General features: G+C 42.2%; 1 protein-coding gene across 1 annotated transcript; it reads right to left on the bottom strand.

Annotated features, from left to right (window-relative positions):
- Window positions 1-2,393: 2,393 nt before the first annotated feature.
- Window positions 2,394-23,785, bottom strand: mosmoa (modulator of smoothened a). The gene is made up of 3 exons (XM_070981585.1): window positions 22,819-23,785; window positions 12,693-12,905; window positions 2,394-5,028 (listed from the first exon to the last, which is right to left on the bottom strand). Exons 1-3 carry the CDS (start codon window positions 22,922-22,924, stop codon window positions 4,844-4,846), a joined length of 504 nt encoding a protein of 167 aa, XP_070837686.1. The 5' UTR covers window positions 22,925-23,785; the 3' UTR covers window positions 2,394-4,843.
- Window positions 23,786-24,157: the final 372 nt, after the last annotated feature.

The following is a 24,157-nucleotide window of genomic DNA, read 5'->3' as shown; positions in this document are numbered from 1 at the left end:
AATAGAGCTAATACAATAGAAAACATGTTTATGTATTTATTCTGCTTATGTGCTGTGCTCTTGAGATGAGAGGCATTTTAGCATTTATAATGCAGTGACACAGCAGTTTCCAACCTTTCTAGTTTGTAACCTTAATAAATTAATCATTAAAGCACAAAATTTCCAATAACTTCATTGAAATGCTTTTTTGGAGGCCTGAACAGAAAAAAAAAAAAAAAAAACTATCCAGCAGTGTTTCTAAAAGAAAAGGTAAGCGAGATGAGATCAAAGCAGCCCATCCTCACGGGAAAAGCAGCCACGAAGGTCTTCTGTGCGAACACGATTCATATTTACGTTTATTGTTGGTGGTGACCTCTAGTGGCCATAGTGACAGAGGAGGAGGAGGCTGCTGTTTGGAAATCTGACTTGTTTTGGGGTAGCACAAGTGGTAACACTGTTGCCTCACAGATAGAAGGTCCCCGGTTCGAATCCCGCTGTGGGCGCTGGTGGCGTGTCCTCCACCATGCCTTCGGTGCCTGCTGCTCAAGGAAAAAAGGGGGCCTTTCCGTGTGGAGTTTGCATGTTCTCCCGGGGTTTCCTCCTTAAATAACCCCCACGCGTCAAACGCGGAGAATTAATTTCACAAAAAAGCATGCATGTGTGTGGTGCATGTATATATAATGTTGTGATAATAACAAGTACGTTCTTCTTCTTCTTTTTTTAACTTTTTACATTAGCTTCGACGGGTACAAAACAGTAATGTTTTGACCCTTGACCTAAGCAAACATTTCGCATCGTTAACCACAAAGGTCTTATACGCCTGTCTCCAACTGCTGTGTGTGTTGTTTTCAGAGTAACTGACATATTCACTGGTAATAAAAAAATGTAGCATTATTTTTTCATAAATAGGTGACCCCTTAGATTTATCTCAGGGCCCTTCATGGGGGTCCTGACCCCCCTGGTTGGAAACGTCTGCAGTAATAAATGTACTGCATACATTCTGCTTAAAGTCCCGCAGTGGTCTTCAGAGAGCAGAGCGCTGCTGGCTGGACTGATGTGATCCACTGAGCCGAAACACTGTGACCTTCTGGAATCCGAAATGGAAACACCGCTCATGCTCAACTCCACGCTGCAGGTCACTGCGAGGCTAATAGAGGTGCAGCCCTGAGAGGAGCAGCGCTGCCTTATCTTCGGCTGCACACAGTGAGAAAATGACAAATAAATGAAAATGACTCGTGGCGACAAACATGAATTTAAAGACCTTTGTATTGTGGACTTGTGCTGAGAATTGAACACTGTTGTAATGCATTAGTGAAGGAATGAAAGGTGTTAAACCTATCTATAAATGTTAATTAAGAGAACTCATAAACTGAAGTGCTAATGCTGCAGAAAAACAACTAAACACTCCAACTTTACAGATTTTCATTGTTTTCTCTGCAGCAGAAGGCTTACAGCAGGTTTCATGAACCTTAAAGGAGTTCAGCATTTTGGGAAATGCACTTTTTTGCTGAGAGTTAGGTGACAAGATTGATACCTCGCTCAGCGATCAGTTGGCTTAGCTTAGCACAAAGTCAGGCAACCAGTGGAGACTCCAAGAAGAAACTTCAAGCACATGACCACCATGCGTTTATACACTTTGGTTTTTGTTTTACCAGTAAGCAGGCTAGTCAAGTCTTTATGCTATGCTACGCTAGCTGGCGTATTTAGCATACAGACATTAGAGTAGTATCAATCTTCTCATCTAACCTTCAGGAGGAAAGTGAATGGACGCCTTCTCCCAAATGTCAATTGTCTAAATGTAATGCCTGCAAAACTGACCTTCTGAAGGTTAAGTTGTAATCAAAAGCAGAAGCTGTCACATGCAATGTTAGGACAGATTATATAAATTTTTTTCAATAACAAATCAAGGTTAATGTAAAGGGTGTGTAAAGTCACAAACTAACGCATTCATCACTGAACTCCTCTCAGGGTTGATGCATATTATCTGTGTCTCTAAAACCAGGCTTAAGGTATTACAGTGAAGGAAAATGTTTACTGTGGAAATTAATTAAACCATTTAGCCCAGACAGTACTATTCTAGAATCAGATTTTAAGGTCACTGACGCCCAAAAGGAAAACTCTGTCTCGACTGCTTATCAATACTGAAGCTCTTCACTGATGCATCCTGGGTGGCTGCCCTTGAATCACAGGAGGATTTGTGTCTGTTTTTTCAGATTTAATGAAGTGGGAGTAGAAGGACATTTGCGCCACATCCTGCAGAAGCACCATGTTGATTTTCCGATCAATAGGTTAAGGAGCATTTCTCTGATTAAATTATCTGCTGCTGTCTCTAAGCTCAGCCGCTGATTAGATCCATGCTCCACATACCCTTAAATAAGCACAATAAATCATAAAGATTGTGTCAGAGTCACGCACCCATTTTCTCTCGTTTTATTCAGTGATAAATAATTTCCTATGATCATAGGCTTTATGTGAAGACATCCGATCAAGGCAAGAGACAAATTAGAGGGCACACATTGCCACCATTAGAAAATAATAGCAGAAACAAAAACAATGAGGTAAGAAGTTCTTTTTTATACATTTGTGGTGCTTCTATTTCTGTTACCTATACTGTTGAATGCACAGTGCTTCCTAATACAGAAATCCTGCCTTTTGTGTCTGTACATTATTAAACAAAAACAGGTCATCATGGCACAATACTGAACCAACCAAGACAGGGCACTGCAGAGTGTAGAGTTAGCAGTATACATCATCAGACCGAGAGTAAGAGAAGCTGAGCAGGAAACAGAAGTACAAAACAAAACTCTAAGACTTAGCGACTGGGCTCCGTGATTGATTTAACACACACACGCAGACACACACTTCTCAGGACAGATCTGAGTGTCAGAAGGTCGTATCCTCCACAAATAATGAGTGTAAACATGTGAGGCCTATATGTGTATATATGGAAGATCTGAAGAGCTCAATGAGAACTAAATTAATCTGCAAATATTTTGATTATCAACTGATCATTTATTCCTAGAGCACAAATGCCAAACAACAGCTACTGCGGCGTACTTTTAACAGTGCCACTTTGTCAAAATGTGAACAATTACAGGCTAAAAAAAAAAAAAAAAATCGGGACTCAGGTTGTAGCCCACAGCTAACTCACTGCCTCCATGGCAAATTATGAGCATTGTAGTTCTGAAACCTGGAGCACGATTATGCCCCAGTCCAGAAAATAATCCACTACCTTGACGGAGGCAAGATAGCCGAAAACTTTTGATTAGCCAGATAAAGAATTACTTTTGGGCTCCAGGAACTTTTCATTGCTTTCTGAGGTTAATTAGAATGTGACTGTATTAGACAATGAAAGTAACGGTTAGTTGAAACCCCAATATGTGGATTTACACAGTACAGACAGTGTGGATGCTATACTGATCTGTAAGTGTGTGTGTGTGTGTGTGTGTGTGTTCACAATCATGGGCCTCAAGGGCAGCACACTGAGGCGCAGCCCCATGCATGGACCTGACCTGCAGTCCCTGTGCCATCAATGTTGTACAAAACAGACAAAAACACTCCTTGCTCCCTTCTTCTCTGTCCAACATTAAAGGAGAATACCACCAATTTTCACACCTTAGGTAACGTCAGCTTCTACTTAGAAAAGTCAATACTGCCTGCTGTAATTAGCGCTCGAGTTCATCTCAACTCCACAGTGATGCACACCTTTGAAAAATACCTTGATTAGGCCATAGTGCTCGTGGCTGTACTTAACAGAATTAAGAGGATTACTACAAATACAAGAGGTGTGTTTATGTTCAGATGATTTTCTCTAAATTCACAGTCTTTTAGTTATTGGTAAATGATGTTTTATCAGCATCATGGCTTTAGCTTAGCAAAGCAGCTGTCAACACTCACTAATACTCAGCTGCTGTCCATGTAAATAATAATAACATAATGCAAGGTCTTACATTGAGTGGCATTCTCCTTTACGGTACTTGACCTCCTGTTCTGCTGCTCAGGGAGGTCACCCCTCGTTGCTACCTGCTCCTGAGCTGCAGCTGGTTGTGAGAAAAAGAGGCAGCACGTCTGCACCTTCCTCTGGTCCACAGCAGCCCGTGAGCTGGACCAGACAGCTGGGCTCACAGCTGCTCTCCCCAGCCACACACCTGGTGCCGTGTGAGGTGACAGGCAAGAAAAAACCCTGCTCTAAAGCCAAGCTGGCAGAAAACCCTCCGGTCCCCCTCAAGGATTCAGTTCAGTGAACCTCAATTACACTCAAGCTACTTCAGCGGAAAGGCGGCGGGTTGTGGAGGGAGAACGGAGACGAAAAAAAAAAAAAAAAAAAAAAAAAACACAAAATGTACACCAACAGAAAAACACAACTGAAATAGCTAAGAGAAGCCAAAAATAGCAACAGGAGCGGTCGTGACGGCGCAGACGTGTGCTGAGGGCGGGCGGGGGGTCAAATCGAGGAGCAGCTGTAGTGGTCCTCAAGAAACGTGCGCCAGCATTGTGGCTGCAGTTGCCATGACAGTGGCCAATGAAGCACCCTTTTCCCAACAGAACAAAAACAGAGAGACAGCCGTATCTGAAATCAACACTGGCAGGGTGCTGCGACAGCCTCGGCTGCCCCCTCTCACACTCCTCCATCCCTTTGTGCCCATGTCCCCCCTTTAGTGTTTTGCTCTTTTATTCCTTTCCACGTTTCAGTCGTATGGTACTCCACTGCTGCGGTCCCTTGACACATAATCAAAGACTTCCCTGTGTCAGGCTTCTGGCCAGAGTTTGTTGTTTTTGATTTTCAGTCATTTTGTGTTTTTGCAAATCCCATAAAATTTTCAGAGCCTCTCGCGTCAGTCCAGAGGCGGGCACGGTCGAGTCCTCAGCCCGGGAGGCAAACTTTGCCTGCAAACAGAAGTCCCACTATGGTGAAGAAGATGGAGAGGACAAACAGCACGTATGAGGAGCCGACCACTGTGTTGTTGGGCAGCTTGTACGGCTGGCCTCCCACCTCGTTGATATAGAAGCCTATGGGGAAGATGAGCGCTGCCATGCAGAACAGGATCACTGGAAAGAGTAAGAGAGGGCATGTTAGTTTACTGTGTACTCACATGTGATTCTGCGCAATTTTACTCCCTAGATTGTACTTTTTACACATACTTTCAGACTCATATAATCAAATATACACCTATAGGGTTTAAGAAAGAAATAAAAGCAAAAGAAAGTCTGACCTCAGTCTACGTTTCAGGCTTTGTTCACACAAGATGCAGAAAATTAAGCATGAACTCACTTGACTGCTCAAACTGAATTCAATTTTACCAAGTTCATTGGCAACGTACAATTGCGCCTTTCAAATGGCTTTGAAAGAGCAATTACACATTGCAGACGAATGGTGTACACCGTGAGCAGCGTGACTCTGCGTCTCAGGCATTTATGTAACTTTAATGCTTCGACATTTCATTTCAAAACAGGTTAAATGTCACAGACTATACATCATTCTGACAGGTGTACACTAACAGGAGTCCTGAGTTGGCTCAGCCAGTACGTCATTTCTTGTGGGATGACAGACTCATTGCTCACTTTACAATAACATCCTTATTGGAAGACGAAATGCACAAATCATTGTGGATAGTTTTATTTTGTGAAACTTCACTCAATTTATTATCACCACAGTAGCTCAAGGCAGATATTGGGAAACATTTGACACCAAGATCATTTAAGCTGCACTTTGGCTGAAATTGTCAGCGAGAACTGGCAGATTTAAGTGTCTCATATTGAGATATGAAGTGAAACCTGAACGTTCGGGTGAGAAAACCTCATTCTGAATCCCATTAATAGTAACAACGCAGCTAACAAAAACAGAACAGACAATTTATCTAATATAATATTATTGTGTTTTTCATATTTCTGTTTTTTAGTGGTCTTTAACGAACACCATTTCCCATAAGCCAGATTCCCAAGGCGAGTCAAGGGGCCACGGTTATAACAGAGATGTTTGTAATAACAACAGCACAAAGACCAGAAAATGCCGTAAAAGCTACAAATTTTGAAAAATTACTTTAGTAGAGAGCTTGGTGAAGATGATGATCAGGTAAATGCATGTGGTGTTTGCTTGTTTGTGTGCTCACAAAGTAAAATCGTTAAACTTTGCTAAAATGAGAGGTTTCAGCCTCTGATAGCAAGTGCTGTAGTGGGTGACCATTTGTTTTAGAATATGGAACGTGAACCTCAGGATCACGCTCCATTTTTCAGGAAGACAGATGGAAGAAATGCTGCAAGAGCAACTGCATTGAAGCACAGCAGCTAAAGGAACAGAGGGTGGCCCAGAGGTGACGTCTCCATGGAAAATAACCAACATTACATGTGTCACATATCACCATAAGCACTACATGAGGGAACCTGAGACTTGTGAATTTGTGTGACAAATGAGAAGCCTCGACCAAAAGTGAAGTTCTTAGTTATTCATTTTCTGTCCGGCTGCATTGCTGCACATGCATTTAAACTGTAGACAGAATTACTGAGTACTTCACAAGAGATGACAAACACTGACTTCATCCCCAAACTGTACAAAGCTGATTCCAAAACAGTTGGGACACTACATAAAAGGTAAATAAAAACTGATCATTGTAATCATTTGCAAACCAACTATTTCCCGACAGCAGTTTTATGCTGTGTTCCTGAGCCCATGCAGTAACATCCTTTATACAATCATGTGTTCACAAAGTGGTGAACCTCACTCCATCCTTGCTTGTAAACAACTGAGCCTTTCAAAGATGCCCCTTTCATACTCAATCATGATACTATCACCTGTGACCAGTGGAGCATTAAATTTATAGTCTCTGGACTATTTTCATTTGAGTATATGTCAAAACGGATTAACAAATTGAGTGCCATACTTTTTTGGAATTTGTGTTGTACAAGAATACAACTTATAATGTTGAAATGCTGAGGTTTGCTGACCATCTCTACTGTCAATGAACAAATGATGTCAAAAAATAATGTGTGCTGTGCTAGTATGAACCTGTAAATCCATCATGTACTGTACACACAACCAGACAAAAACAAAAACACACACAATTCAAAGACAAGGCCAGACATGTTTGCAGAGCGCAGGTCTACGGCTCAGTACTAACAACTCAAGAATGCACTTTATATGGTGGCATCAAACATCGTGTTTCACTCAGAAATGCCTTCATTGTTCCTTACACTCTGGCATTTTCATTATTAATGTGCAACAACAGGCCTAATATAGAATTAACTGCTTCCCTAAAACCCAAATATGATGTTTGCCATTGCTTGGGTTACTATTATATTATATAATATTTTTGATAAAACTTGAAGGCAGCATTCCTCCACAGTTAAATGTTTTGGCAAATCATTAAAAAGCATCCCTCGGGAATTTGATTTCATTTCAGCTTTGAAGTTAGTAAAGTCAAACTTTTGAGTGGCTTCCGGCAGTTTATCTGTGGGTAAAACCCTATCATTACCAAGTGCCATCCTTGAGTGTAAGACAAATCTACAGCATTTCTGAAACCCCTTGAATGTAGCATTAGTTTCAGTAAATGTTTCTCCACGAACCATAACTAAGCTCTTTATGCCACCTCGGGCTGATTAACAGAGTTTAAAATTTCTCTGCACGCTTAAAGGTGCAAATAATTAATCAGATTTCAAGCTTTCTAAACGGCCACATCCAGCTCTGTTTATTCAGCTAAAGTGGCTCGCTTTGTGTGTTTACATGCACTTCAGTAACTGGGTTAGCTTTCTGCAACTGATTTCTTAAACTTACATATATACAAGAGACCCAGTTTCCATAATTGGGGTGTGGGAATATAGAAACCTGATTCAAAAGACCTCTGTAACACTGCTGGGGTCACAATGGGCTGTTTGAGAAATCAAAAATAGTCACAATTGCCAACATTAACCACAATGCAACTCCACTTCTGGCAGTTTGGCTGTCAGTTGTGCATAGCTAGCAGTGGCTAATGCAGCCCTGCGCTGCTAGCCTCAAGCATGAGCATGAGGTGGTCCGGTAAGCTCGCTCTTTTTAGCTCCACACGTTAGATTTTTTTTTTTCCATTTTTTTACTCGTAGTCTTACGACCCATCTGACACTTGCTCAAGTGACATCACCTCAGGCAATTCATCAGATTTTGTGCAGCTTCCTCTGGAGTCACATAAGGCTTTATACAACTGAACTGTTGACTGTTCACAAATGCAGTCTCACTCCACAGGTCCTGAAAATAGACTGTAAAATCATTGGAATTGGCTTTTTACAAGTAAACATGTGCATCACGCAGACTGAGGGACAGCATGATGTGATGTTCTGCTCTGCATGTCAGAGGTGCATGAGAGGTGAGAGCCATTACTAAAACTTATCTTACTGTTCGGGAAGTATGCGTCTGTGATTGGATAACAAATTATCACCAATTATAATGGCTCCCTATTTTCTGTTTCCTTACAGAAGCTCTTGATCAAGCTTATGTAACACACAATCATGTGGAGCAGCAAAATAAACTGTGTGACTTTGTGAATTACACATCAATGGCTGTGCAGAATTTATGGAATAGCTTCATGTACTTCAAAAATAACTCAGTCAGACGTTTTCGATGATATCTCCCTGGACTCTCTGAAAATATGAACTGTTACATGTTCTTAGCGTGTGCTACATAAACATAAACCACCTCAGTTTCGAGCGAAGTATTCGAGCAGAAGGCATGGCAGCTCTTTAAAGTTCACTGAGGCTGTGTTGAATTATTTTGGTTCCCTCGACAGTCTGAAATCCACTTGGTGACAGCCATTTTTAGCTTTAACCTGTTTACTCTATCTTGCCAATTTGCAGCGCTGTTCAGTACCCGAGAGATGACTTCTGCTCTAACAAAAATCTCACTGATATTGCCTCAAACAGTTTTGTTAACCAGACTGCAACTCGAGGAGTCTGCAGCAGTACAGCAATCTGGATATTGGGATTAAAGGACATTTAGTGTCTTAAATATTGCTTGACTAACACACAGGAATAGTTGTTTAATACAATTTTTAAATCACACCGACATCTGACATTGGAATTGCAGCTATAGAATAAACAGTATGTCTCACATCATCAAATCTTCCACACCTATATTTCATCTGAACAACATTAACTGAGTGTGGCATTCAAGCAGTTACTTTATTAACTAATAAACTGGTTTGATAGTCTAAGGTACTGTTTTTGTCAGACTGCCACACTGCTCACTGTACTTTTAGAAAAACTAAATTCCTGCCTTATCTGGCATGTGAGCCATCAAGCACTGTGCAACATCAGAATGACAGCATGTTCAGACACAGTCCTTGAATAGCCAATCAGATGTATGTTATGCTGACTCAAACAAGCCAAACGTCTCCAGTTTGCCAGCGAGCATAAATGAAGCATGTCTGGTAAACCTGCATCACAAGGCACACGCACAAATATTTATGTATGTTATTTTGCCGGCTCATTGCTCTGGCCATGTGTTTATCTATGAGGGGGGTATGATTGCAAAAGCACGCTGTCAAAGCTAAGCTAAAAGTGGAGCCAGAAATACATGCATCAGCATTTTTCCTGCAAGCTTCACCAGCGCGTTAATTGAAGTGCACCTCATGGTCCGCTGCTTCTCCTAAGTACCTTAACTGCCTTGCCTTAATCTGCAACCGTTTTGATCATCAAGTAATCACACAAATCCTTTTCACACAAAAATGCTAAACAGTCTCTGGTTCAAGTAAAAGGAAACCCAATATTTTTACATTTTGGACAGCTGGTCGGGAAAAAAAACAAGGTGTAAAGGTGTCACTTTGAGCTGTAGGAAACTGAAAACTTAGGTTGCAAGAAATGGTGATTTTTTTTTTTACACTTTATAGAGTAACAATTAATGGCTTCATCAAAAAAATGTCTATTAGAGAATATGTAACTTTTCTGATACTTTTATTCACACATTTTAATTATTATGCTCTGTTGTTGACATTGCTGCATGTATACATCTTGTTTCTACTCTCTGCATCATTAGAAGATGTATGCTGCTTATTCTGACATAATGTATTAGAGCATGCAGATGCACTGGTACGGTGTTCCCCTACATAGGGCCATTTGTGGTTCACTGCCACAGCTTCAAAGTATTTCATCCTAAAATTCAACTCACAAAGTTGAGAAACAGAGCTGGTACGGCAGATGAAGTGAAGAGCTTTTTGACAAGACTGACAAGTTTAAGAGCCATATTTCAATACAGTCATGTTACATAATATTTGACAAGCCTGTCTGATGAACAAGTTAAATCTAGACCAGCTCTGTTAACAAGAGCCCTGAGAGCGAAGCTCCTCGCTAACAACGCTCATCATTCTGGCAAAACAGCAGCAGGTGGCTCTAATTGACAACACCTTCCCATTAGCCTCCACATCAAATTAGCTGTAGCTCGACATAATCAGTTGATATGAGCTTGACAGATATATCGTATGCAGTTAACTGGATGTTGTTAATGTTGGTTAAAATGTAACAAGGTACTGCAGTATAGAAATGCCAAAGATATGTCAGAGGTCATTTAAAACAGCATCACTTTGTTTTTCAACCACAGAAACAGTCAGTTTAGCGAGAAGTCCTATCAAATCAGGCTAGCCAAAACACGTTTAAGGTGCCATGACACCCCAGAAAGATAAAATAATCTAAAATCAGGTCTCTGTTCAGGGAGGACCTTAGTTATTGTGGACCAACCATGCGTGTGGGGCTATGATTAATACCTGGGGAGTTTGGGGAAATTATACACATATTTATTCCTGTCTGTTTTGTAATTTCAGTAATTAACACATTTTCTGTAGTTACTGTTAATGTATTGTTAGAATTATATTTATTATTACTCCACTCCCACTCCACATTGCTGGTGTGTGTGCGTGTGTGTGTGTGCGTGCGTGCGTGCGTGCATCCGTGCGTGCGTGCGTGCACTTTGTAGAGACACAGAGGCGGGTTTGTGCTGGTCATACAAAGCTGTCCATTCAGGTGCCAGTGGCCTGAAGCCAGTTCCACGACAAACTGCCCACCTTCTCTCAACCTTCATCACCTGTTTGCCCCGACTGAACCACCCCAGTCCCATTACAACCAGCTTCACTTTATTCTCCCTTCCATTTGTGTCTTTACATTGGCACCGATCGCTCATGTATTTACACTCTCAGCTCTTGACCTCTAAAAACATGATTATTCACTCCGCTCGCCTTCTTCACTCAACTCTTCCTCAGCCCCCACCCGTTTTCCTCACTTAACCTCTCACCCTCTCCCCCGCTCAGCCCACAGCAGAGAGGTGTTCGCCACTGCAACTCAGCAACATCAGATGGAAAAAAACAAGCTGGTCCCATTTTTGCCTATTCATCACTGTTCTACACTCGAAAAAAGGCTCTTGAGATACAAGAGGATCTCAGGAAGACCCTCAGCTGCTAAAGTGTCAGCTAATGGGGGTTCTAAAACTGAATAAAGTGATTTACTATATCTCTCTCTTACAGCAAACCCAGCCTCTTCCCCCTCATACCGAAAATACATCACAAGTCTCCAAGCTTTATTTCAGCATTTGAAGTGATAATCATCAGCATGCTTTCAACCCATTTTAAAGAAAAAAAATCAGTACTAATAATATACCTCTTGTCTAATATGGCCAACAGAAGCTTAGCTAGGGGACAAGGGTGACAATTGCTCACTGTTGCCGTGGCAACTGCCTCACTTTCCTCTGCATGTGCTCGTTAAACAATGACTCAATGCCTTCCAATTTAGCTTGTGACACAGATTTGTGCTCACCGGACAGACAGTTTGTGGAGGGCTTCGGGGTTCTGAAGAGTGGTGACTCATTGGGTATTTGCAAGTGATTAGGAAGAGTTACAAAACCTAATTATGACTCTGCCTTTGGCCTGGCAGGCAAAAAAACATGAGGAAAGCACTGGGTGTTTGTTTGAAATCTGCAAAACAAAAAGGGCACAGGGTCCTGAAACATGCACACAGCTTTCGAACAATAATACAAAGGATTGTGGCTTCACAGGCTGCTCCATCTGTAAAAGGGCGCTTGAGGCCCTCTATTCCCTTAACTAACCGACCAATCAACGTCCGCCCTCCCACACAGCCTTACGAAACCAGCCCAGCCACGGTGCACGAGATGGATGCAGAGTTATTATCGAGTGCATCTATACAGAAATCGTGTTTGAAGAAAAAAAAAAAAAAAAGAGTAGCAGTGTTCAAGGCAAAGAGGGAGGGAAAACACTAGAGAAACGCCATGGCACGTAAGCCACCCACTCGGGTACCAGAGGAGCTGCATTACAAAATAAATCAGCTTCAGGGAGTGAGAGTGGTCGTCAAGCACGCAAAATCAACACACATAATGTGCAAATGCAAACCAAACACACACACATTTTCATGTCGCTCTTGAAACCACGAACACACACACACCCTGTATATAGCCTTGGGTGTTTTTGACATCACACTTGTCCGCACATCTAAATTACATAACTGGGCTTAAACCAATTTCTCTAACTCATTCTCACACTCATCTCTTCATTCATTATTTCCTGCTCTAGAGAGACTGTGTTCATGAAAATACTAATGCAGCAAAGGTGATTTTTCTTAAGTTATGTCAAGACAGATGCAGTGAGATAGAGAAGAAGGTGAGAAAGCTCCAGGGGAAATGTGATGACGGCAAGTCTAATAAAGCAAATATAATTTAATTCAGCGTGAAAGTTGACGTCTCGTTCACTTACTGCCAGTAAAGGCGATCCAGCGGGCGTATTTGGTGGCTTCTCTGCGCCAGTGTGATGCCACCAGCAGTCCACAGGTGACTGTGAGGGAGATGATGCCCATGATGATGAAGAAAAGTGTAGTCACCCATTCTGGGGGCAGCCGTGGTGGAATACAGGTCCGGTCTCGCCCGTGTATGGTCTGACATTGCCGGACTAGACCAACTGTAAGGGCACCTGCAGAGAGAGGTTGAATCTTTTTTTATTGATCTGTGAATTCAGCGTTCACCAAGCACGTGAAAACACTGGATATTGACACCTTAAATGTTTTTTTCACACATTAGCTGTAGTAATATGGGAGCACACATACATTGAGCAGCTTAGCGGACATCAGTCGACGGCAAGTTCAAGGAAATTACTGCTAAAAGAGTCTATAAAGTTAATTAATTATCATCCAGCTTTTTTTTGCTGAATCATTTTGATGCCTTTCAACCTGTTAGCGAATGCTTCAGCACTGGACAGGGTTTGGGTACCATCTATAATCATCTGTAAGAATATAATGCTACACAGCTAATAACTAGCTCTGCCGACCAGTCAGGTTGCAGTTTACATCCATATTGACAGAGTTTAATAAAAAGTATAGTGTATTTTGGGGCAAATTTTAAGCTATCACTATATTGATGTGTATGATTCCAGTGAGAAAAATACAGAGGACTGGTAGAGAGCTTCATCACATGGTGCAACAAAAATCACCTCAAGCTAAATATCAGTAAAACCAATGAGCTTCTGGTGGACTACAATGCTTCAAATATGGATGCTGCTGCAAAGAAGCTACAGATCGCAAGGCGTGGATGCTTCACACGCATCTTCAACCCAACAGCACAGAAGAAGAAGATCTCAACACCCAAAATTAATGCCATAAATTCAGTGAAATCTGACCAAATGTGAAATATGGTCACAATCTCCCCTTCTGTTCCTGAGTTATGGTGTTGAATAATGGCCAAAAAAGTGGTTTTTGCAGATCATTACAATGTCACAGTGAAGTTGACCTTTTGGATGGAAAATGCCATCACCTCATCAATTTGTCCTATCCACATTTATGTGAAGTTTTGTCATAATTAGCGTACCAATTCTTGAGTGGACAAAAATGTGTTTTGTGTGGTCCCAGTGACCTTTGACCTTTTCTGCTAATAATACACTGATGCTGATAATATCTCATTCTGGCCCTCAAAACTCAAGTGAAGCAGCTGTCAACACATTATGATGTACAGTATCTGCGCACAGTAGGGTAGTCTAACAGCTCGTGTTTGCGCACGTGATCTCAATTTCATAGACTACATCTTTGAGGGAGACAGTATGTCTGAAAGCGGAATAAAAAAGGAGAAAGATTGTGAGGGTAAAAAACAAACAGCACAAAAGATTAAGGGTCTTGTACTGGAGAAAAACAGTAAAGCTGTGATGAATTGGAGCATCAATCAATGACAAGGTCCTGTGAGGGGAAGGCTAAAGCATAGCAGCTCAGCTGATGACACAGTGAAAGAGGAACAGGTGAAGGAGGAGGAAAGAAAAAACAGAGAGAAGCTCCTTTAATTTGTCACCAATTCTGAGCTGGCGAGGAGCTGGTGGGACCAGCGAGTTGCCAACATTTTTTTTCTTGTGCTTTCATACTCAAGAAGAGAGGGAGAGGACTAAACCAATCCTGCCAATGAGTGAATCTGTCCCACGCAGGAGTGACACTGAAAGAATTTGCAGTAATTTCAGACAAATTGTCCTCCCCTTTCATACCTCTACTATACCTCTCGATCACTGATCAGACAGGGAGACGAATGGCTCACTCTGAGTCTGCGTTAGGGCTAGTGCACAGAGCAGGAACATGCTCCAGTGGTGCGGCCACTCCGGAGAGACGCCATTCAATCAGAGCACGTCCTCCAGGGGAATTTCTACCTGAGTAAGCAGAACAGCGTCGCATCACTCAGGCCTCTGCTGATCACAGGTCTCAGGCAAAAGAAAGGCGGACTGTGAGCGATGGGCTGCGGGGAATGAGAGGCGTTTGAAAACTTAGAGGGGGCGTCAGTGTGATGGCTTTTAGTGGTGTGCACTTGGATGATGTAGAGCGTAATGGTCTTTTTGGATTGATGGCGAGATGAGTGAAAAACGCAGCCACCCCCAGCACTTCAGTGAGGCCACTACGTTGGCACAAAAAGCTTTGGCAAAGAAATCAGGTTTGTTTGTCAAAAAAACTTTAACCTGGTTCAATTTTTGCAATGTCATCCAACAAGGCGCTGCATTAGCTAACTAGAGACCATCATACCACCTGCAACGCTGGTCAACATGTTGATGTCCAGACCCACGAGCACTCAGTACTGATGGGTCGGACCATACTCATCTTCAAACTCTGCCTTTGTTTTGATCTCAGCGCTAACACACCGCTGTTTTTGGTCTGAACGCTCCTCAGAAAACCAACTTCTTCAAATGCCATTGGCTTTAAACGTCATGAAGTCAAAAAGCCTACCCATGCAAAACAAACTCAAGGGTAAGAAAAACAAACTTTACCTAATGGTTAACTATGGAGTTTTCTTGTTTCTTTTTCTTCCCTGCTTTTGCCGGTGCACTCTCGGCTCATTACTGCCACCTGCTGATCAGTGTGATAGTGTGAAGCCACTGGCAAGACTGAACCATGTTCTGGTGATGTAAAAATTAATGGGGGCTCACAAATAGAAAAACAGCTCCACTGCACAACTAGAGGTCAAAAACTCTACGGGAGTTCTTTAAATAAATGTTGTCCTTTTATGTAAAACAGCCAAGAATATGCGGTATGAAGCTAAGCGAGTTCTAAATTGAGGCTTAACTGACACAATGTCATCTCAAAATAATACATCATGTCCTCTTCATGTTTCAATCACAGTCTGAAAAAAGAAAATTAATGAGTGGTAAACACTCGTTCCACTGACCACAAAATAACCCATTCACTAAATGGCAAGCCTCTGTGGGCGATGACATAAAAGTTCAACAGTGGCTCAGCAGGTAGGCGGATGTGTGCATGAGACAAGTATGCAAGCTGGAATTTCAGATGGTCAAGAGTTTTACTTGCTCTGTCTGGCACTCAAATCCAGACGTTTCATAACCTGTCCACAATAACCTTTGCATATTTAAACACTGAATACACACCGTATGTATATATGATGCTGCTAACAAACCTATTGTGTCTAAAACACTTGAATCCAAACAGAAAGCCAAAGCCTGTTCGAGAAAAGCGTTCTTGTTGCCGCGGGGGTGTGGTGGGTTCTGCAGTCCTGAGGAAATCCTGTCCCCTTTATAACACACAGTGAAAGCACTGCATTTACAGTAACAACCCACACAAACAATGCCAGTGGTTCAAAAGAAACGCCTTGAGAGTCTGCAGATCTTAAAGTAGGCTAGATGCTGCAGAAGTGAGGGCTTTACATCTACTGTTACAGGCCTAAAAACCAACCCACCTTTCAGGCCACACACAACAGGAATGGTGTTATTCGAGAACACATGTTTCATTACAACCAAGGATCAAGTAAAAAGGATGTTCTCTGTGCTCACTTTTACCTATCACAGTCTTACTGTGCAGATGAAAAGAAAAAAAAATGGAGGTCATGACAAAAAATGGCAGCTTAACAGCTCGCAGGCTTACTCAACAGCCTACTGCTGAAGTCAACCATCATTACAGAATAACCTTGAGCTAAAAGTTAAAGATTGGGTGCTGAGCGAGGTACAGAAAGCAGGGACTGGTGCTGGGAACAGGAGAACATGAGGCGAAAGTCAGAAAGCTGTGGTTAATGGCACTGGTTTATGACCATTTCCCCTGGATCCTGTGGCCTCCTGCTGTTTCACTAGCTCTGTGTGGAATTCCTACCCTACAGCAGGCAGGCACGCTATGGTACACAGATACAGGTAAACAACTCAACAAGCAAGCGCACACAATAACAGTTCCAGTTAAAGTCTGGTCTGGTCACAACAACGGTGTGTTCACGATGCATATTCTAACATGGGAGATTCCACTTCAGCTGCACACTTGGCCTGGCTGTGTTAAAATATGATTAAGCATACATTTAAGGAATAGCTCAACATTTTGGGAAGTATTTTTATTTGTTGAGTTGACGAAAAGATCGACAGCACTCCCATATCTGTCCATTAACCATAGAGCTAAAAGCAACCCGTAGCTCGGCTTAGAGACTGGAAAGAGCTAGTCTGGATCTTTCCAAAAAAGTCCGTCTACCAGCATCTCTAAAGCTCACTAATTAACACTCACCGCTGGTTGCCTGGCAACTGCTTCCAGACAAGAAATATTGCAACAAAAAAAATTTTCCTTTTCACACTACAGTTTTGTATGGATTAAACAAACAACATACAAGCTGTTATTTACTGAGATAAGTTGCTAAGCTGTGACTGTAGTTTCATATTTAACAACAGTCATGTGAAAGGTATCAAATCTCTCATGTCAAACTGTCAGAAAGCCAATGAGTCTGTACTTATGGTGATGGTACGTCACGAGCATAATGATTTCATTTCCAAGCAAAGAGCATCTGTGTTTCTATTGGCCAACAGCGCACATCTGCAGAGTCAGACAATCGTGAACTCTGACCTACGAGTCCACCAGAACCGACTTGAGATGACTGCACTGCAACAGGAAGCAATGAATAAACACATTTGATATTAGTTTAAAAATATGGACCAATTCTCCATTTTGAGCGCCTGCTCACTTTCGCACCTCCATCACCAGTTAGCCTACAGTCAGTTCTGTACTCACTATGATCAAAATACTCCTCTCACCATGTCTCGGCCCAAATGAGAGGAAATGAGGTCCGTGTCTGCTCATCTTCAGCATGATGATGTTGTCATTAGTGGAGCGCAGGGGGTGCTGCTGTTTGAAAGCTCTGGAGGGATGAGTCAAACAAGCCTCTGAACTGTGGTGGGCGGCAAGTAGGCAAGCTAAAGCAGCCGACAGCTGCTCCTTCTGCGGCTGCTGCTAGAGGCTTTTACAGCGTAGGGACACCGGAACACAGCTGTGTATGGCCCAAAACATGTTTTCAACTTTGTAAAGTCAAAGGAAACATTATTTGAGATTTTATGGCCAAATGCTACCATTTTTGTTGAACATATGCAACACACGACAGCCTCCATCACTTCTAGAATAGTAGAATAATACGCAGCAGTTGAAATGGCTCCACCTACAGGGAATGAAAGTAATAACTACTGTAATTTTAGAACTTGGGCGCTCTGCAGGAAGCGAGCATTGTAGCTGCTTACGGCCTTAAATTCAACACTCTGAATCATGTGTAATAATTAAACTTGCTTATTATTTTCAAACATCGTCACGTCCACATCTGCAGTTCTGAATCAGTGCTGCTGGTTTTGTCTTTGCCTGTTGGTGGCCCGGGCTGGATCCGAACTGCTGGCTCTGCAGATCTGCAAGTGGATGATAATGGCTGAGCCTGGTTTCAATTGCTTTGTATCAATGACACGATGTGTCCTTGTACTTTGAAAAGGGATACCAGAAATAACAAAATCTAATATTCTCCCACTTCATCTATTTTAGATCATGCCTGACTATAACTACACTTGCAGTTCGTGAGTACCAGTGATAATCTACTGCAGTTTGGACAATACTACTTTTTTCATGCTTTTTGTACAACATTGTACAAAAAGTACATTCCCTTTTCGGTGAAAAAGTTAGAATCTAGCTATGACAACTAGCATGTTTGAGGCACAATCACGAACTCTGGTACTGACGCCACCTGCAGCAGCACATTTGGGCAACTGCAACTCCATAGTACTCTGGATCTGTTTATTATTACACAAATGATACTGAATAGCATGCACTTTGGGATAATAAACATCTGGTGCGAAGGGAAATGTCTGTGGTGATTACTTACAATCAATGATGACAAAAATGCCATGTTGTGTCTTAAAACACCTCTTCCTTGAATAGCGAAACAATGCCACATCTTCCTGTCACGACTACCACCTTGTGATCTCCATCAACAGCAGTCTTTTATTGTTGCCTCATTCAGTAGCTCGCTGCATACAATAAAACACTTTGCAAAGTAATTGCAGGGTAATGCCAAGTTGGAACAGTGTGTGTTTATACCTCATTCTTAAACTGAGAACGATTTCCACCTGAATTAAATCCAGCTCACACTGTTGATATTGAAATGGTTAACTGGCCTGTGACATGGGCACAACAGTACAGACGGGGAGGTAAAGAAAAAACAACAAAAAAATGTGAAATTACACATATACCAAAATGGAAAGATGATACGTGTGAAAATCATCACCGGCCTTGGATACAGCAGCATGATGAGAAGCCAGCCTGTACCTGGGCGTGATTTAGCATTTTTTAAGAGTGTGTGTGTATGCATGCATACAGAGCAGGGGTTATTCAGGCCATCCACTGTGGTGGCAAACATCTATAGGACTGCAGTCAGCGGCAGAGCGGCCGAGAATCACAGTTTGTGTCTGACACTGCAGCAACAATATCTTTGTCTTGGAGTTCAGCACAGGAAATCAGCTTCAGCTGTTAGTACCTGAGGACATCACACCCCTGTCACGGATACACATTCTGTCTGCTCGTACCACTTTTCCTTCCTCATAGCTTGTTTTCATTATCAGTTCTGAAAAATAGGGACAGAAAGCCACACACTCAATAAGCAAAGTTAGCTTCTGTCAATGTTAACTGCCCAGGGAAACATGTCTGTTTCTTCACGCTGTGAGTACAACGACGACACACTGAGGTCCCACAAGGGCAGGTTGTCGAGCACTGAGGCCCAAGACAACAACAAAGCTCGAGGTCAGTTGATAGGAGATAATACAATGGCTCTTACTTGCTATTAACTTCAAACAACACACTAGTCTGTGGAATGGGGTAAACAAAATAACGCAAACAGCTCACAACAAACAATTTGAAAAAGAAAAAACTTAATCACAAGTACTATGCAAGAAATGTGGTCTTTATTAGGGTAAATCCCATTTTGCAGCATGTCAGCTGTGATAGAGGCCTAACAATCAGCCAAAGTGTTCAAAAGACCAAAGGCTAAAATTATTGAATATGTTCAGACAATCTAAAAATCAAGACAAAACAGGCCACAGGTAGACAAACTGAACTGGCCAGGATTTCCTCGCCATTTCCATTCCAAAAACAAACTGGTGCTATTCCACATGACCTGGAAGAAAATGGGCAAACTTACGGTTGAATATCAACTGCATTTACAACCCCTACTTTCCCATTTTTTGTGTCAATGTGACTAATGGGGACAGCATTTTTTTGAAACTGGTCCAGTATCGAGTGAGAGCGCAGTAGCCAGCAGCTGCGAAATAGCCTGCAACGTAATGCTTCTGGCTGTCATTGTACGTCCACTAAAGTGTTGTTGCCATTGACAGGCACAGGTTATTATTCTAAGTGTCTGACAACATTATAGAAAGGATGCCTGCAGAGATAGACCTTTTTATTTAAGCGTAAAATCCTTTTTGTTTAACTAGAAACAGCTGCTATATCGCTCTCCCCAAAGCCACCAGGCTCCATTTACAGAAGCGTTAATCTAATCATTGAAAAACACACCTCATTCAAACTTGACAGAAACAAAATAAAACCCACCAAAACTGTCTTGATTTGTCTTTCCTCCGTTGCAACAATCACAAACTCTGATTTGGTCAACATAAACCTTTAATTGACAAAGTTAGATGTGAAAATATCACGCGAGGAGCAAGAAAGCCAACGTGCATATTTTCACATCTAAATCTGGAATTATTTTTACTAGAACGAACAGACTTAAATATGGCCGACTTCAACAGATTTTCCCAGTGAAACACAGCAATTACCGGACAACAGAAACCCTAGTACTGACATAGAGGAGCCAAAGTCACAAGCTGAAAATATGAAATATGAAATATGAAATGAGCAGGCAGCATGAAGAGGGGCAAATGATGTGGCATGAAAGCGCATATCATCCAACTTGAAGGCCATAAAAGGAATAATGACTTGAGAACTGAATTTGAAGTCCTTCATGAAAATGTGTTTGTCTACATACATATGAGACACACGTTAATGAGCGAATATGTCAAGAAAAGATCTTCGCACAAGGTTACTTGGCTGCACAATAATAATATATATACCATATAAAAAAACGGTACAACACCATCAAAGCTCTGAAAATGAGGCAACTTCAGTGCACAGCACGTATTTGAGGGCTGGAGGTATTCAGAGAAAATGATAACATACGATAACATACAACATTTGTCAACAATTAGCCTACAACATCTCCTATGAAGAAAGACATTTCATATTATTACAGCTGTGGTTTACTCTCATTCATTAGCTGTTGCGCCAGCCTCCACTAATGGGTGACCACAGGAGGAGTTCTAGTTGTTGACAAATACATTAATGAATACAAAATAAACACTCTGGTTAAACTACATTATGGTGTGTAATAAATCATTATTAAATGCTAAATAAGTACCACAAAACTAATGACAATTTGGTGGTAGAGACGGCACGCTCAACCCATTAAAAATATAATAAAGGATCTTTTATTGACACAGAGGAGTCCTAATTTGTGTCAAAAATAACACATAATGCTGAATCTCTATTTGATTTCCCATTGACTATATAATCTAAAGAAGTTGTTATAAGACTACCACGCCACACATGCCACACCACCATGGACAAACAGTGACCTATAGCCCAAGGTGAAAATGTACCGTCCAAGCAAAACAACTGCCTTTCTGGAATACTTACTAGATTAAAAATCTACTGGTTTACTATCAGATATTCCAAAACAGTGGCTACATCCTCAAAATGTTGCAGGAGAAAAAAGGTGTGAGGGAGATGTAGGCCATTGCCAGGCGCCTTTCACCTCCACGTCTCATAAAACCACCCAAGACAAGTTGCATCACATCATCAAAGAGAGCAGTGGAAGCTGTGAGGGGAAGTGAGAACAGTGACAGGGAGGTGGAAGTTGGTCGTTGCATGACACCCATTCTATAATAACACCCACACGCACCACAACACTGCAGTTTAAATATAGCAAAGGTTTGACTTTCTGTACATGCAGGTACAGAATGGTGGATCTCAGCAGGGAGCTGCCATGCACTTTTTGGCTGGAGCACACTTAATTTTAGATGTGATCTCCAGCCAAAGCCAAGAACCTTGTTTCACACCCAGCTAAGGATCCATTATATGCTCTCCAATACATTGTGAATGGTGCCCTCATTTCATTTGCATCCTATTAGTACTTTTGCACAGAGTGCTTATTGTGTTGAGCTAATACAGCTTGGATGTGTATCGGTGGATGATGGACCCTCCCTGACCCAGTTACTAAGCTGTCATCCTGCAGAGGGAACAAAGAGGAGCAGCTGTCTATCAATAGCCTGAATGTGTTTTTTTTTTTTTAAGTACTGACACAAATAAAGGAGAGGACAAATAGCACGCGCTTCTGTCCAAAATCAGCAGGGACATCACAAATAAACACCTGCTGTGGTTCCTCAAGCGATCACATGGAGGTCACTTCAAGTGTCAAGTCACCAGAGAAACACAAACCAAAATCATCCTCAATTGCTGAATCAATTAATCGCTCGACAAAAAAATACTGCAACCAACAATTCAATGAAAAGCATGATTAAGGTTTTTCCCCCCTTAAATCGCCTCTGTAGCCAACAAAATGTCTGAAAATAGTGAAAAATGGCAACAAAAAATTTTCTTATTTCAGCAATATTATCAAGCAAAAATGATCAGCATGGATCAGATAAAACGCATTACCTTGGAATACAGGAAATCTTTGTTTCCTACTCATCCACTAATCAAAATTCATAAAAAATAATAATTAGTTGCAGTGCCAGAAGCAGGAGAGATCCATGGTGCTGATCAGTTATTAAATTCTAATTATTGGTGGCAGTTTGGTCTGGGAGGCAATAACAAGCAACATAAATATGCAAGCAACACAGCTGTGAAAGACAAAAGATGTTGCTGCAGATAAAACCCTCCGCACAATGGAACTGATCTTTGTTGTGGAGATTATCTGACGGCCAAATGCTCCTGCGATGCGGGGACAGTGGCAAGAGGTCCTGCTTAAAATCACACAAAACAGAATAGCAGTTTTGAATGGCAGTGATAGCCTGCTTCGTTTACCTGCTGATTCACCAGTGTTGATCCAGTCAGGGTTTGCAATGCTGGCTATTGCAAAGATATCTGCTGCCAGAAACAGACACCCTGAAATGATGGTTAGTTTATCCATATCGCCAGCTGATGAAGCGGAGAATGACGTGGAGAAAATGTGGTGGTCGTTGTCCAAATGTGACCCCGATAGTTGAAAGACACAGGGTGGGCTGTTATCAGTCTAACCTCGCCCCCTTCAACAGGACCCTGCTGTTGTGGTTCTGCTGTGCATTTTGCAGCAACGTTAGCTCCTTCGCGTTAAGCAAGCGAGAGCCCCAGCTACAAAAGGCTCAAATACGACGCACAAAAGCATCACATCTCAAATGCTCGTTGCAGTCCAGGAAGGTAAAACAATAGTTCACTCAGCGCCAAGGCCCTGAACCGCTTGTGTTGTCTTTCGGATCCGTTTAGCAGCAGCTGCAGCCGCAGCAGCAGCATCGGGTACAGCTGCGGCTAGCAGATAGCTAGCTAGCTATTTCCCAGATTCGGGCTCGGTGTGCCGAGCTGCGGCCCAGAGGTTGCTCGACGGCCGAGACCGCGACTGCGCTAGCATTTCAGACAGACTGTCACACAGGCGGAGGTGGAGAAGAAGTAAAGCCAGTTCCCTTCACTTCGCCGTATCCGTGGTTCTAGCGAAGGTCTAACGTTAGCCGTCAGGAAAACGAGAACCCATCACCCTCTCTTGCCTATTCGAGCCCGTTCTCCTTCTCCGCTGGAATAGCATCTGGTACTTTCAGTCCGTTAGCCAGTCCGTTTCACCTCCTCTTCTTCCTCGGACCACGCTAAGGAGGAGGCTGGACTTGCCTTTTAACGCTACGTATTTAAATCCAAACAAGGCGTTATAGGTCCGAGTCTGGACGGTTGAACGGTAACGTTATTGTTATGCTTTCCACCCGTGTGCCCACCGTTAGCTCAGCCTCCCTTTCTGCCAAATGACATCAGGCGAACACCCCCACGCAGCGTCAGTCGCGCGCACACAAACACACACACACACACACACACACACACACACACACACACACACACACACACACACACACACACACACACACACACACACACACACACACACACACACACGTTCTGGAGGGGGGCGAGAGGGGACGTTCACTTCTCGCGATACTAAGGGGTACTTAGGGCTTAAAAAAAGGGGGTTCGTGTTGTCCTGAGTCGCCCTGTTTGTTGCTATTACTTGAGGGTTGGCACCAGTGTAACAGACACGACTCTAATGATACACCTCCACCGTTATCATCCAGAATAATGTAAATAATAATGGACCACGTGTCAACCGTTTAGTTATCCGATTAATTTC

Source organism: Chaetodon trifascialis, chromosome 15, assembly GCF_039877785.1.
Source record: "Chaetodon trifascialis isolate fChaTrf1 chromosome 15, fChaTrf1.hap1, whole genome shotgun sequence".
NCBI classification, from domain to species: Eukaryota; Metazoa; Chordata; class Actinopteri; order Chaetodontiformes; family Chaetodontidae; genus Chaetodon; species Chaetodon trifascialis.
The sequence above is the reverse complement of the archived record's forward strand: the minus strand, read 5'-3'. Positions and strand labels throughout refer to the sequence as shown.